At 47.3% G+C, this 12308-nt stretch overlaps 1 protein-coding gene and 1 pseudogene across 1 annotated transcript in view; one reads left to right on the top strand and one right to left on the bottom strand.

Moving 5' to 3' along the window:
• Nucleotides 1-445: 445 nt before the first annotated feature.
• The window catches only part of CDRT1 (CMT1A duplicated region transcript 1), a 31086-nt gene continuing 19223 nt past the window's right edge, over nt 446-12308 (bottom strand). Inside the window, exons 11-13 of the mRNA XM_041000783.1 lie at nt 9518-9676; nt 5833-6104; nt 446-1269 (exon numbers count right to left, since the gene is read on the bottom strand). Of these exons, the coding sequence (XP_040856717.1) occupies nt 446-1269; nt 5833-6104; nt 9518-9676 (1255 nt within the window). The remainder of the gene's footprint in view (nt 1270-5832; nt 6105-9517; nt 9677-12308) is intronic.
• Nucleotides 7748-8199, top strand: LOC121170488 (annotated as a pseudogene).

Below are 12308 nucleotides of genomic sequence, written 5' to 3'. Positions count from 1 at the left end.
CAGTCACAGTTACCTGAAGAGGCAGCTTGGCCCAACGTTGGTGAGGGCAGCCCTGCCCCCTGGCTCATCTGCAAGGCCCGCCCCTGAGGGTAGTGGCACTTGCTGGTTTTGTTGTTTTAATTTTTTAATTTTGTTGCACATTCTACTTGAATTCATTACCATGCTGCCTAGGTGGGTAGAGATGCGTGGAATCTGAACTTGCAGGGGTTGCCTCCCCATCGCCTATGAATGAAACAGACTTTCCTGAGTCTCCCGGAATGGTTTTGGGGTAGAGGGAGATGCAGGTGCCTACTCCTCCTGTTTTCTGGCATTGTTTGGCTTACAAGAAGGTAAAGCTAGGGGCTCGCGGGTTGCCTGCGGGAAACACACACACAAGCATCCTGCGGGAGAATAAGCCACTTGGTTTTCTGTTTATTGTAAGATGCTGTTCTTTCCCAAGGCTGGTTTAGATAAACACGTTGTGTCCAAGTTCTGGGGCTGCTACTTTCCCTTCCTTCATGAACTGGTCGATGGCCAGCCCTTTGAGCTTCCTGATCCATGCAGCTCGGCTGGCTTTCCCCATGTCGACCACGCCTCTGGCCCCGCAAGCCTGGTACTCTTTCATCTTGGCTTCCCTGTACTCGCCCTCCTCCTTCACGGTCAGCAGCAGGTAGTCAGTGTTCAGCCTCAGCGGGTCCAGCGCCGTGCACACACGGGGCCGCTCTTTTTTGAGGCACTGGGCCGCTGTGCCCACTCGAGGTGTGGTCACACTGCTGGGCTTGAAAACCTGCCTGCTGCCCAGGGGACCCAGGCTGCTCACCCGGCCCGGGGTGGAACTGGTGGCTCCACCTTCCCGCTTGAAGCCATCAGGGGGCTTGGAGCGGATTAGCACGGGCTGGGGGATGGTGGACTGCACCCCCGGGCTGTGCAGGGACCTCTTCAAGTTGGGTTGCAGTTTCTGGAACTCCAGGGGAATGTTGGTTTCTTTCACATCCAGGGTGGGGTTGCTGGCTCGCAAGCGGTCAACCGCCTGCTGGAGTGATTTTCCTTTGAAGCTCAGGATCTTCCGCGGGTGGGAAATGGGAGGGCCCCAGGCATCCAGGACCTGGGTTTGTGGCCTGTGGGGATAAGCAAATTGTCCCGAGTTGTGTGCTTGCTGCAGCGCGTTGATGGTCAGCAGGAACCGATCCGGGGACATGGGGATCTTCAAGAGTTTGTCCTTCATGCGAGGGGTGAACTTGACAGTTTTCACTTGTTTTTGCTCTTGTACTTTCTGCACAAAATCTGCTTCTTTGAAAGAAAAAGACAAAGTCAGCGTTCTTTGCGAAATGCAGAGGACTGATGCACAAAGACAATGCTATTCGAACTGGCAGGCTCTCCGTGGGGTCTTTGCTATCCAACAATAGCCGTGTGATATTCCCAGTGATGTCACAAGTGACAACACCAAAAATTACTTCACAAGATTTGAGTGACTATGCTAGCACCTGTCACAAATGTGCATTAGCCTCTGGACGTATGTATTTTGCAGGTGACACTGCCTCCTGAGTCTGCGCGTGTCTGAAACATCCTTTTGTGAATTCACTTCACAGCTCCCGTGGGATTTCCAACACTGGCTTTTAGTCACATGGGGATTGCTACAGCAATCACCACCTTGTTACTTGGATCTCATTCCAAGCCATCTTGGAGTTTTCCCAAAATCAAAGCTGTCTTTTCAAAGGAAGTTACATGCTCAGTAAGGTAAAATACCACACGAGTAAGAGGAGGCTCCCACACAGGAGTTTCCCAAACATGTTGAACAAGAGCAGCAGGTCCAAAAGCCACTGACAACAATAAGAGGATCCCTATTTTATGTTAATGAGATCCTCCCGGGGCTGGTGCTGTGGCACTGTGGGTTAAGCCATTGCCTACAAGGCCAGCATCCCATGCACGTGCCAGCTCAAGTCCTGGCTGCTCCACTTCTGGGCCAGCTCTCTAGCAATGCTCCTGAGAAAGTGGTGGAGGAGGACCCATTTTTTTTTTCCCCCCTGATCTTTACTTGGTTAAACTCTATTTTATTAGAAGACATAAGGCTGAGTGAAATTAAGATGTCAGGATCCTCCCCTCTCTCATTTCAAACTCATAAAACACAGAATGCTCTCCATTTGTTTTTAAAAAGTAGAGAGAGAGTTGTGACAAGTTCTCTTTTCACTAATTTGTCCCTTTTTGCATAATAAACAAAGGGCTTCAGAAAGTTCATAGGGGAAAATGGAATTAAAGATAGGATTATTTTGGTGCCAATAAAATGTTTACGAGGGGCCTGGTGCGGTGGCCTAGTGGCTAAAGTCCTCGCCTTGATGCACCAAGATCCCATATGAGTGCCAGTTCGTATCCCGGCAGCCCCACTTCCCATCCAGCTCTCTGCTTGTAGCCTGGGAAAGCAGTCAAGGACGGCCCAAAGCCTTGGGACCCTGCAACACACACACACCCGCCCCCATGGAAGACCCAGAAGAAGTTCCTGGCTCCTGGCTTTGGATCAGTTCAGCTCCCGCTGTTGAGGCCACTTGGGGAGTAAATCATCGGATGGAAGATCTTCCTCTCTGTCTCTCCTCCTCTCTGTATATCTAGCTTTGCAATAAAAATAAATAAAGCTTTTTTTTTTAATGTTTAAGATTTGGAAAGCAAAACATGAGTGAGAGAGAGAGAGAAAGCGAGAGTGAGATTTTTTTCCATCTACAAGTCCACTCCCCAAGTAACCACAATAGGTACTAGACTAAGACAAAGCCAGGAGCTACGAATTGTGCCTGAGTCTCCTATGTGGGTGGCAATGGCTCAAGCATTCGAGCCATCATCTGTGGTCTTCCCTTGGACGTTAGCATGGAGCTGGATCATAAAAATAAGTAGCCAGGAATCGAACTGCTGTTCCAGTATGGGATTCCAGCACTACATGCATTGGCTTAACTCACTGTGCCACAGTACCAGCCTCAGATGGGGGACTGAGGGATGGAGGAATGAATCCCAAGCATTATAGGGGTCTTGTAAAGCTTGTGGGAATTCCTGGGGCAGGTGTTTGGTCTGGTGCTTAAGACAAAAGTTAAGAAGCCTGCATCCCATGTCGGAATGTCCAGGTTCAGTCCCCACGTCTCGTGTCCCTCTTCTTCCCTCTGATGCAGACCTTGGGAAGGAGCGGTGCTGACTCAGGCCACAGGAGTCCTATGGTTCACGAGGGAGTCAAGGACGGAGGTTCCAGGGTCTGGCTTCAGCCCAGCATCTTGCTGCGTTTAGGAGAAGAACCACAGGAGGGAGCTCCCTCTCTGATTATGTATATATTTGTCTTCCTTCCTTCCTTCCTTCCTTCCTTCCTTCCTTCCTTCCTCTCCTCTATGTTAAAAGTGCATGAATATAAAATTCTCTGCACACAGATAGGCTTATCTTTTAATTCCATTTTCCGATGAATTTTTTGAAAGACCCTCATATTGTGGCTCTCTTTCCAAGCCGAGAGAGAGAGAGAGAGAGAGAGAGAGAGAGAGAGAGAGAAAGAGATCATCATTATACAATTTTTAAAATTTTATTTATTTTTATGTGAAGGGCAGATCTGCAGATAGAAGAGGTGGCAGAGAGAGAGAGAGAACCATTCACTGGCTAAATCCCCAAATGGCTGCAACAGCTGGTGCTGAACTAATCTTAAACCAGGAGCCAAGACCTTCTTCCAGGTCTCCCACATGGGTGTAGGGTTCCAAGGCTTTGGGTGATCCTCCATTGTTCTTCTAGTCCATAAACAGTGGTCTGGATCGGAAGTGGAGTATCCTGGATTAGAACCAGCACCCATAGTGGATGCCAGCACTGCAGGTGGAGGATTAACCTGTAACCCACCATGCCGGTCCCCATTATACAATTTTTTATGTATGATATAACATTCCATCATATGGATTTCTCATCAACTTAGCCATTTCCCACTGAAGGATATTCAGCTGGCTAATGACCAAATACAAACGTCAATTGTACTTATCACATAAATGGGTACGCAGTGATGGACAACAGAGTTCCCATGCATGGAATAAAAACCCTTGTGCATTGTCAGTGAGGAAGGAAATTGGCACAGCGTGCGCAGGACAGCCAGGTCCACCTCCTCCTAGTTAACTGCAGTTCCCTTTATTGGACTATGCAGGTGTAAACACAAGGACAGCAGCTATGCAACGACCGCACTGTGTTGGCACCACCTTGAAACCAGACTGTAGGGAGTTGGTTTCGGAAACAGCACCAGGTTGTGAGTCAGAAATCCTTGAAGAGCATTTACAGTTTAAGTGTCCTTCAAGCAACACAAAGGGACTGCGCTGTCACAATGCTGAGCAACACTTCTCAAAAGGCCTGTTCCATCTCTTTCTCCTTCATCTCCTTCGGTCGCGTACCTAGCACCCAGCCTAAGCACTCCCTTGAGACGTTCCCTCCAGTGTTCTCTGAGAGCAGCCTCAAGCTCCTCCCCTTCCCCACACTCAGACTGCAAGGAGGCCCAAGAGGGGGCTGAGAGCTCAGGAACTGGACACGCAACTCTCACAAAGGTTCCTCCCCTGTCATCTTGAGTTAGTAGACAACTAAGGGGAGCCACTCACGCTTAGAAGTCAGACACTATCCCTTCTGAATTCTCAAACAGAAGCAAAGGTATCAGCCTGCTCGAAAGCAAAAGGAAACGGAGGAAAGGAAAGAAAGAGAGGACGGGAGGGGAGGAAGCTGGTTGGAAGCTGCAGGATAAAGACACCACATCACCGTTCATCTCTCTCGCCAAGGATTTTGCTTCGGCACTCTGCTGTCGGCCATCCTGGATATTAGTTTCCTTAGCAACAGGATGAGCTCTCTTCTTGGCGTCTTTTCGGGGCGATTTCGACTTTCTGTGACGTTCCTCTGCTGACATGAATGAGTCAAGGTCGAGAAAGAACTAAATCAACAAGGACCAAACAACGAGAGGGACATTACAGTACTATAATACGTAATAACGGGGGGCTGATCACTTAACTGGTCTTCATGCAAAAATGTCACCCTGATGTTTATTGTTCTATGAAACTAAGTGATCACCTCAAGTCCAAGACGTACAGCTTATTCTGGCTCCCTCCTAACTGTTCTTCCCACCGGAGGTCGAGCATGAACTGCTGCCTAAAGCTCTTTCTCCATGAGGGTCAACTGGCCCCTGCTCAACTGGTGTTCGCTATAGATCCATGACCCAACTTCACATGCAAATATAAGACAGGTGCAGAAAAGAGAAGGATCCTGCCACCCATGTATAACCTTTGGGTGCCATATAAATGGCATGGGCCATGCATAAAATCCCTTATACAGTGTCCACGCACACACACACACACACACACACACACACACACTCACTTGCTTTGTAAGTAATATTTTCCAGAGGCCTAACGATCATCATTAACTTTTTGCCACATCCTAAGGAAAAACTCCGGGAAGAGTTTATGAAAAATGGAATTAAAATTAGATTTATTTTAGTGAAAAAAAAATTTCAAATCATTCAAGATTTCCCCGGAATATGCATTTTCCACGAACCTTTTTTTTGAAAACTACCTCATCTATGTTTGCATTTGGGTAGAGTGCTTCTTTCGATGGCAAATGTGCAAACCAGCCTGGCATTCAGTACCAAGGTTGTAATAAGTTTGCAAATCCGGGTCTTGAAAATCAGGGGTTTTCCTTTGGCTAATGAAACAAGTTATCAGGTGGAGCCTACAGAATGGTCGCCACCTTCATGAAGTATTTGGATTTCTGCCATCAAGAAACCAGTGGCTAAAATATCCCACCACGGAAGCAGCCCTGGCGCTCCCTCCCCTCCTCCTTTGGTCATCAGGGGCATTGCGTGGAGCTCCGCTGCTTTACCTGATGTTAACTTGGCGGCCTTGCCAAGGACACGGGACTTGGGGGGTTTCCCCAGCAAACTCTCGGGGGCCACCGTCTGTTTGCTGGATGGCGAATCTCTCGGGCTGTATGCCTGAACGCTCGTCTTGGAGAGCGCCTCCGTGAAGCCGTTGTCCTCCTTCTCCTCCTCTCTGTCTTTGTTCTTCTTGGATCTGCCTCTGTCTGCGGAGTACTGCCACTTGACAGGCTCAAACTGGAACATGACAATATTGCTCTCCGTGTTGATCAGCATCCTGGCAATCAAAAAAAAAAAAAAGCCGAGATGGCTCACAAAAGCAGTGTGGATGCCACCGAAGCGACCATTGCGGCTACCGTCCCAGCCGAGCCTCGTGCTGTGCCCAGGGATTGACCACACAAAAAGGCAAGGGGCGGGAACAAGTAAAGGGCAGCTGGGATGCCATCAGAAGGGGCCACTAGCCTTGTAGCTGCCTTCTTTATATAAAGCAAATATATATAATACGTGATAAATGTAATATATAAATATTAGAATATTTTAAAGTATATGTAACTTACATAGAGATAGAACTATATATAAAAGTAAACATACATGTGGTGCAGGGGTTCTGATTATTGTGCTTCTCAAGCTAAAATATCTATAAACAGGAGGCCAGCATGATGGCTCAACTGGCTAATCATCCACCTTGCAGCGTCAGCATCCTGTATGGGCACCGGTTCTAATCCCAGCAGCTCCACTTCCCATCTAGCTCCCTGCTTTTGGCCTGGCAGAAGAGTGGGGGATGGCCTAAAGCCTTGGGACCCTGCACCATTTAAGTTGGCCCCTAGCTTTAGATCAGCTCACCTCCAGCCATTACAGTCATTTAGGAAGTGAACCAAAGAATGGAAGCTCTTTCCCTCTGTCTCTTCTTCTCTCTGTAAACCTGCCTATTAAAATAAAAATAAATAAATCGTTTTTTAAAAAAAAATCTTTAAACAAAAATCTGCTCCTACAGTGAGTGCCAAGGATTCCCAAGGTTACTAAGGCAGAAGCCTGGGACTTGTGCAAGTACAGTTGTCTTAAAATTCACTCCCTATTTTTAAAACTTTTTTTAAGATTTATTTTATTTTTATTAGAAAGTCATATACAAAGAGAGGGAGAGACCGAGAGATAGGTCTCCCATCTGCTGCTTCACTCCCCAAGTGGCCACAGTGCCTGGAGCTGCGCCGATCCAAAGCCAGGAGCCAGGATCTTCTTCCAGGTCTCCCACGCGGGTACAGGGTCCCAAGGCTTTGGGCCATCCTCGACTGCTTTCTCAGGCCACAAGCAGGGAGCTGGATGGGAAGTGGGGCTGCTGGGACTAGCAACAGCACCTGTATGGGATCCCAGCACATGCAAGGTAAGGATTTTAGCCACTAGGATGCCGCGCAGGGCCCCACTCCCTATTTTTAAGCACAGCTTGCAAACCCGGTGTTTGTACTGCAGTGATTGGAATGAAGAAAACTCCCTAGCGGACGGACCATCCCTTCTGCGCGGACCCACCCCATGAGGAACTCCTTCATGCTGCACCTGAACTGTGTCTGCACAGTTGGGCAGCAGGACCTCCAAACTCCATCAGACAGGGTGCTTTCCTGTCTCCCTAATCTGAGTTTGCACCTTCCCTCTCCTGCTACTGCTATATACCACTGCTGCCTGTCACCACTGTCCTTCACGGGACAGCCAGGTCCCTTTCCGCTGCGAAGGGGCTACGAGGTTAGGTTCTTGGCTGTGAGCGTGAATTCTCTAGCAAAGGCGGGCCCTGCAGTCCTTGGCTAGAGGCTTGCATGCGTTCTGTCTGCAGCCCAGGACTCCGGGCAAGCGGTTCCGGTACTCGGGGGCTGTGGTTTCGGCGTGCAGGTCAGGTGTCGTGTCCCACAGCCTGGACAGAGGCACAGGAGGACCATGCAGAAGAGCACAGACCCGCCAGTGCCTTTACGTTATTTTGGCTTTGCCTACACAGTCCTGGTGGCCACTGGTGGAATCACTGGCCAAAAGCAGGTAGCATGCCGTCCCTGGCCGAATTCCTCCTCTTCGGAAGCTTGGCAAGCCTGGGGGCCTGCCATCTGTCTCAGGACCGGAGGAACATTTGGGTTTTCCTGGCTATGTCCGGGACCCTGGCTGGCACCATGGGAATAAAATTCTACCACTCTGGAAAATTCATGCCTGCAGGTTTAATTGCAGAAGCCAATTTGCCCATGGTCGCCAAAGTTGGAATTGGTATGTTGGACAGACCCCATCCTAAGCATCATGTCCCTGGGTTCATGATGCGTTATACATCTCCAGTCTTCACTCTTTTCAATGTATTCAGGAAAGAAAATGTGGCGTTCTCACGTATTGTGATGTTTTCCCTTTAAAAGACACTGAACCTGCTGGGAAAAATGAGTCATTACTGTCACAATCATTTAAAAGTGGCAAATCTATAACACAAGGACTTGATAACAGCCCATCGGTTTGACCCTGTGCGTTGGGCTTAGCTTTGTCTGTGTATACAATCTCGGTGTGAAATGCTAGGTTTCGACACTGGGGGGCGCTGGCTCCCCATTCAGTACTCAGAGGACCAGGATGAAGAATCGTGGCATTCAGGATACATGTTCTTGGGTCATCTTAGAGCATAGACCTATTTGCAAATTATGTTAAATGAAATATTACTGAAACTAAAATGCATTGTAATTTTTTTTAGTTCTCTAGAAGAGTGGCGTTTGGGGGCTGGGAATGCTGGACTGGGATTTAGAGGAACCATTCCCTTCAAAAAGAAAAGATTTTTTTCAGACGTTTTTATCCCCACAAAAAAGAGACCATCTCTCTGGATGGTGCGAATAAGAAAGCATTCGAGTGGATTTTTTTTTTACAGTATTATTAGTTCATGGCTGATTTTTTAAAACTTGATCAAGCCTTATTACCAGCCCCACTCCTTTTTCTTTTAGATGGTAAATAGTATGACTGATATTTCATTTAAAGAGGGCAATCAGATTCAAGAAAATTAACTGATGTCTCCAGAGAGACCAAGATAGAACTTACAAGTTAATAATGCTCTTTGGTTATTTCCATATATCATCCCCCGAGCCCATTTGGGTATAACAATCACATAGACCAAATTATTTCCCCAAAAGAAATCACAGGAGATGGAATTGTAAACTTATCCTGATGCTAAAAAAAAAAATCGAAAGTCATGCACAGTTTTTTGATACTATACATTGCTGATGAATTTCATGAGGATCCTTCATACCGTGAGCTCAGTGAGGGCACAGGTTTCTACAAACGTGGCTGTTTAACTCGTCCCCATGAGAGCCCAACGACTGCGGTTCCCCGACCCTCGGCATCAGCAGTGAGCGTCAGAAGCAGCTGAGAGAGCCTCAGGCGACTGAACGCACACCCAGGGAGCGAGTAAGGGCGATGCCTTAGGCAGAACGCCCACCTGCCAGAAGAGCAGTGCTGCATCACAGATGACCTCCGCAAACACTCAGAGGGAGTTCAGGACTCCAGCGGAGCTCTGATTACTACATGTCATGCAAGAGCCAACTGGTTCCCCCACAAGAGCATTCCTTCCTGACAGCCAGCATCAGAGAGAAGCTTAGCCCACTCTCTCCTCTGGCCAGCCGATCCAGGGCAGCAGAAAAAGCAGTCATGCCTAGGGAATCGCTCACGGCTCTGACCGCCACACCGACCACCCACCTGTTGCCCTGAAAAAAGAAGGACAGCACAGGATCGCCTCTGCCATTGGCCTTGATCACCTTCAGACAGTTCCCGTTGAGGAAGTTGTAAATGCGGATCTTGCCGTCTGCGCAGGCGCTGATGACCCGGAGGTAGAGAAGGGCCACGTGGAGCACCTCCCTGGAAGGAACAGAGTGACAGGTGGCACCCCGGGCTTCGCTGTGCTTCGGGGCATTGTGTGCAAGGGGTGGGGGTGGCAGGGGCCAGAACTCGCCATTGTTTCATAGTCCTGGATGTACACCACTGATGCCCAACACATCTCCTCCCAGGTTCTTGATTTTCATTTCCTCAGCGACACATTAGTCATGCAGTAGCATGTTATTTAACTTCCTGGTGCTGTTAATTTCTTTTTTGTTTTTCTTCCTGTTGTTGATTTTGTTTTGTGGCTTTTCATTTAAAGGGATGTATAGTAACTGTGTAATGGAGACTGTCATATCCAGATGTGAGGAAACAATGCAGCATGCCTCTTTACTTCCAGACAAAGATGGACTCCCAATGAAACTGTTTACTATATTTTGACAATAGGATGCTGGACTCTCTGCCATTGTCCATGCCCGCAATGATGGACATATGACTGTGTATGAAGAACTGTACTATAGTAATGATACAGGGGAACTCAGTAAAGGGGGGGAGAAAATTGGGAAGGGGAGAAGGGAAATCCCAGGGCCTAGGGAACTGTATCATAAAATGATAATAATAAAAAGAAGTAAGACTTAAAAATAAATAAATAAAATATCTCTTCCCATTCTATAGATTGACTTTCCCAGCAATTTGATCCCAGAGACACAGGAGAACAGGACAAAAAGACTGACGCCATGCATTATATTAGGACCCAAGAAGGCCCAATTTATAGGAGATACGTTTCCCTCCTGCAGTTGGCTGCCTTAGCTATTTACTTCTACAAACATCATGCTGAGGTCTTATTTAATGTTTCGACTTCTCTTAAAATAGTATAATCATGGGGCTCTTGCTGTAATATAGAACCTTAATACTCCACCTGCAGTATCAGCCATCCCAAATGGATGCTGGTTCAGGTCCCGACTGCTCCCCTCCCATCAAGCTCCCAGCTGCTCGCTTCCCATCCAGCTCCCTGCTTGTGGCCTGGGAAAGCAGGCAAGGACAGCCCAAAGCCTTGGGACCCTGCACCTGCATGGGAGACCCGGAAGAAGCTTCTGGTTCTGTGGTCTGAAGACCAATCAAGCTTCTGCCATTGCTGCCACTTGGGGAGTGAAGCAGCAGATAGGCAACCTATCTCTCTGTCTCTCCTCCTCTTTGTAAATCTGCCTCTCCAATTAAAAAATCAATCTTTAAGAGAGGAATAACAATTATGTAAAAAAAAATAAAAGGAAAAGGGTTATCTTTACCTAAAGCATTTTGACAGTTTCTGCTGTTAGTGGCTTTCATACAGCAAATAACCACCCTTTACAATCTCAAGCAGAATCATAACCAGGGGGTGACATTTATGAATATCCTTGTGTGATGACCCAGTAGGAAGAGGGAAGGGCCCCAAAGAACAGAGTCCGCCAGGAAAATCTCCCTCAGCTTACTCACCTGCATGCCTATTCATGACACTGAAAAACTAAATTTGATGCCATCGGTTTGTTAGGTTCTATATGGAGTCGCCCTCTTTCAAGTCTCATCTCTGTCCCAGAAATAAATTCTGTCTCCTTCTTCACTCTTCCTTCATCAAAGATACTGCAGAGTCAGGTGTCTGCAGGGTCCCATCCTGATGTCAGTCAAAATGCTGAAGGATGACAAAAGCCTCTCCTTCCGTAAGAAAAATGGGCAGAAATGGGCAGAATCCACTTCTCCAGAGCTCTGGGAAAATGAAGTCTTGCAGCCATGCGGGGTCCAAATTTGACAAAACAAAGATTCTCTGACATCAAGCAGCGTGAGCATTGTTAACTTACCCTCTAATCCTTTCTTTCCAATACATAGATTTTCACAAAAGCTTCCCATGAGGCTATGAGGACATTTAGGACCATAACTTGGGAAATGAATATCCTCTGATAAATTCCCCTGGAAAACACACTCACCCTTCGCATCAACCAAGATAACTTTTAGTTTCCAGGAAATGTTGACAATGCACTCGAGGAAGGGAAGCATGGTTGGAATAGCATGAGACTTCAGGAGAGCCAGGATCCCTGTGACCACGGCAGCACCACTGATGGACCACAATGCCCCGGTGACTTCAGAATTCTTCCTCAACTCCACAGCCGCCAGCCCTAACTTTGAATCATGAATGCAAAATGAAGTCCATTTGCTATCCTGGAATCGAACTGAATCCACAGACCACAAGTATAAACTCCTTCTTTTTGTTTTGTTCTGATTTGTTTTTCAGGCTCTTCATCATTTTTAAACCACTTGGACCATCTTAAGCATAGGTGAGCACAAGTTTCCTGACATAAAGACCAATCCCAAGAATGTTAAATTTACTGGAATTGGCACTTTTGGAGACAGTTCATAAGCCTAGTAGGTAAGAGATTAATTTATCATGGGGAGTTTAGATATAAAATGTAAGTAACGTCTCTAAGTCCACATAGAGTATTTTTTTTTCTTTTGAAGATTTTTTAAATTATTTGAAAGGCCACGTGATAATGAGAGAAGAGGGAAAACCCAATATTTTCCATCCACTGACTCACTGTCCAAATGACTGCAGGAACCAGGACTGGGTCCAGTTGAAGCCAGGAGCCAGGAACTCCATTCAGGTCTCCCGCGCAGGTACAGGGACCCAACAGAAAGCTTCTGCTGC

Source organism: Ochotona curzoniae, unplaced genomic scaffold (genome assembly GCF_017591425.1).
Source record: "Ochotona curzoniae isolate NIBS_2020 unplaced genomic scaffold, NIBS_Ocur_1.0 scaffold_2453, whole genome shotgun sequence".
NCBI classification, from domain to species: Eukaryota; Metazoa; Chordata; class Mammalia; order Lagomorpha; family Ochotonidae; genus Ochotona; species Ochotona curzoniae.
This window is presented reverse-complemented; position numbering and strand designations above follow the sequence as displayed.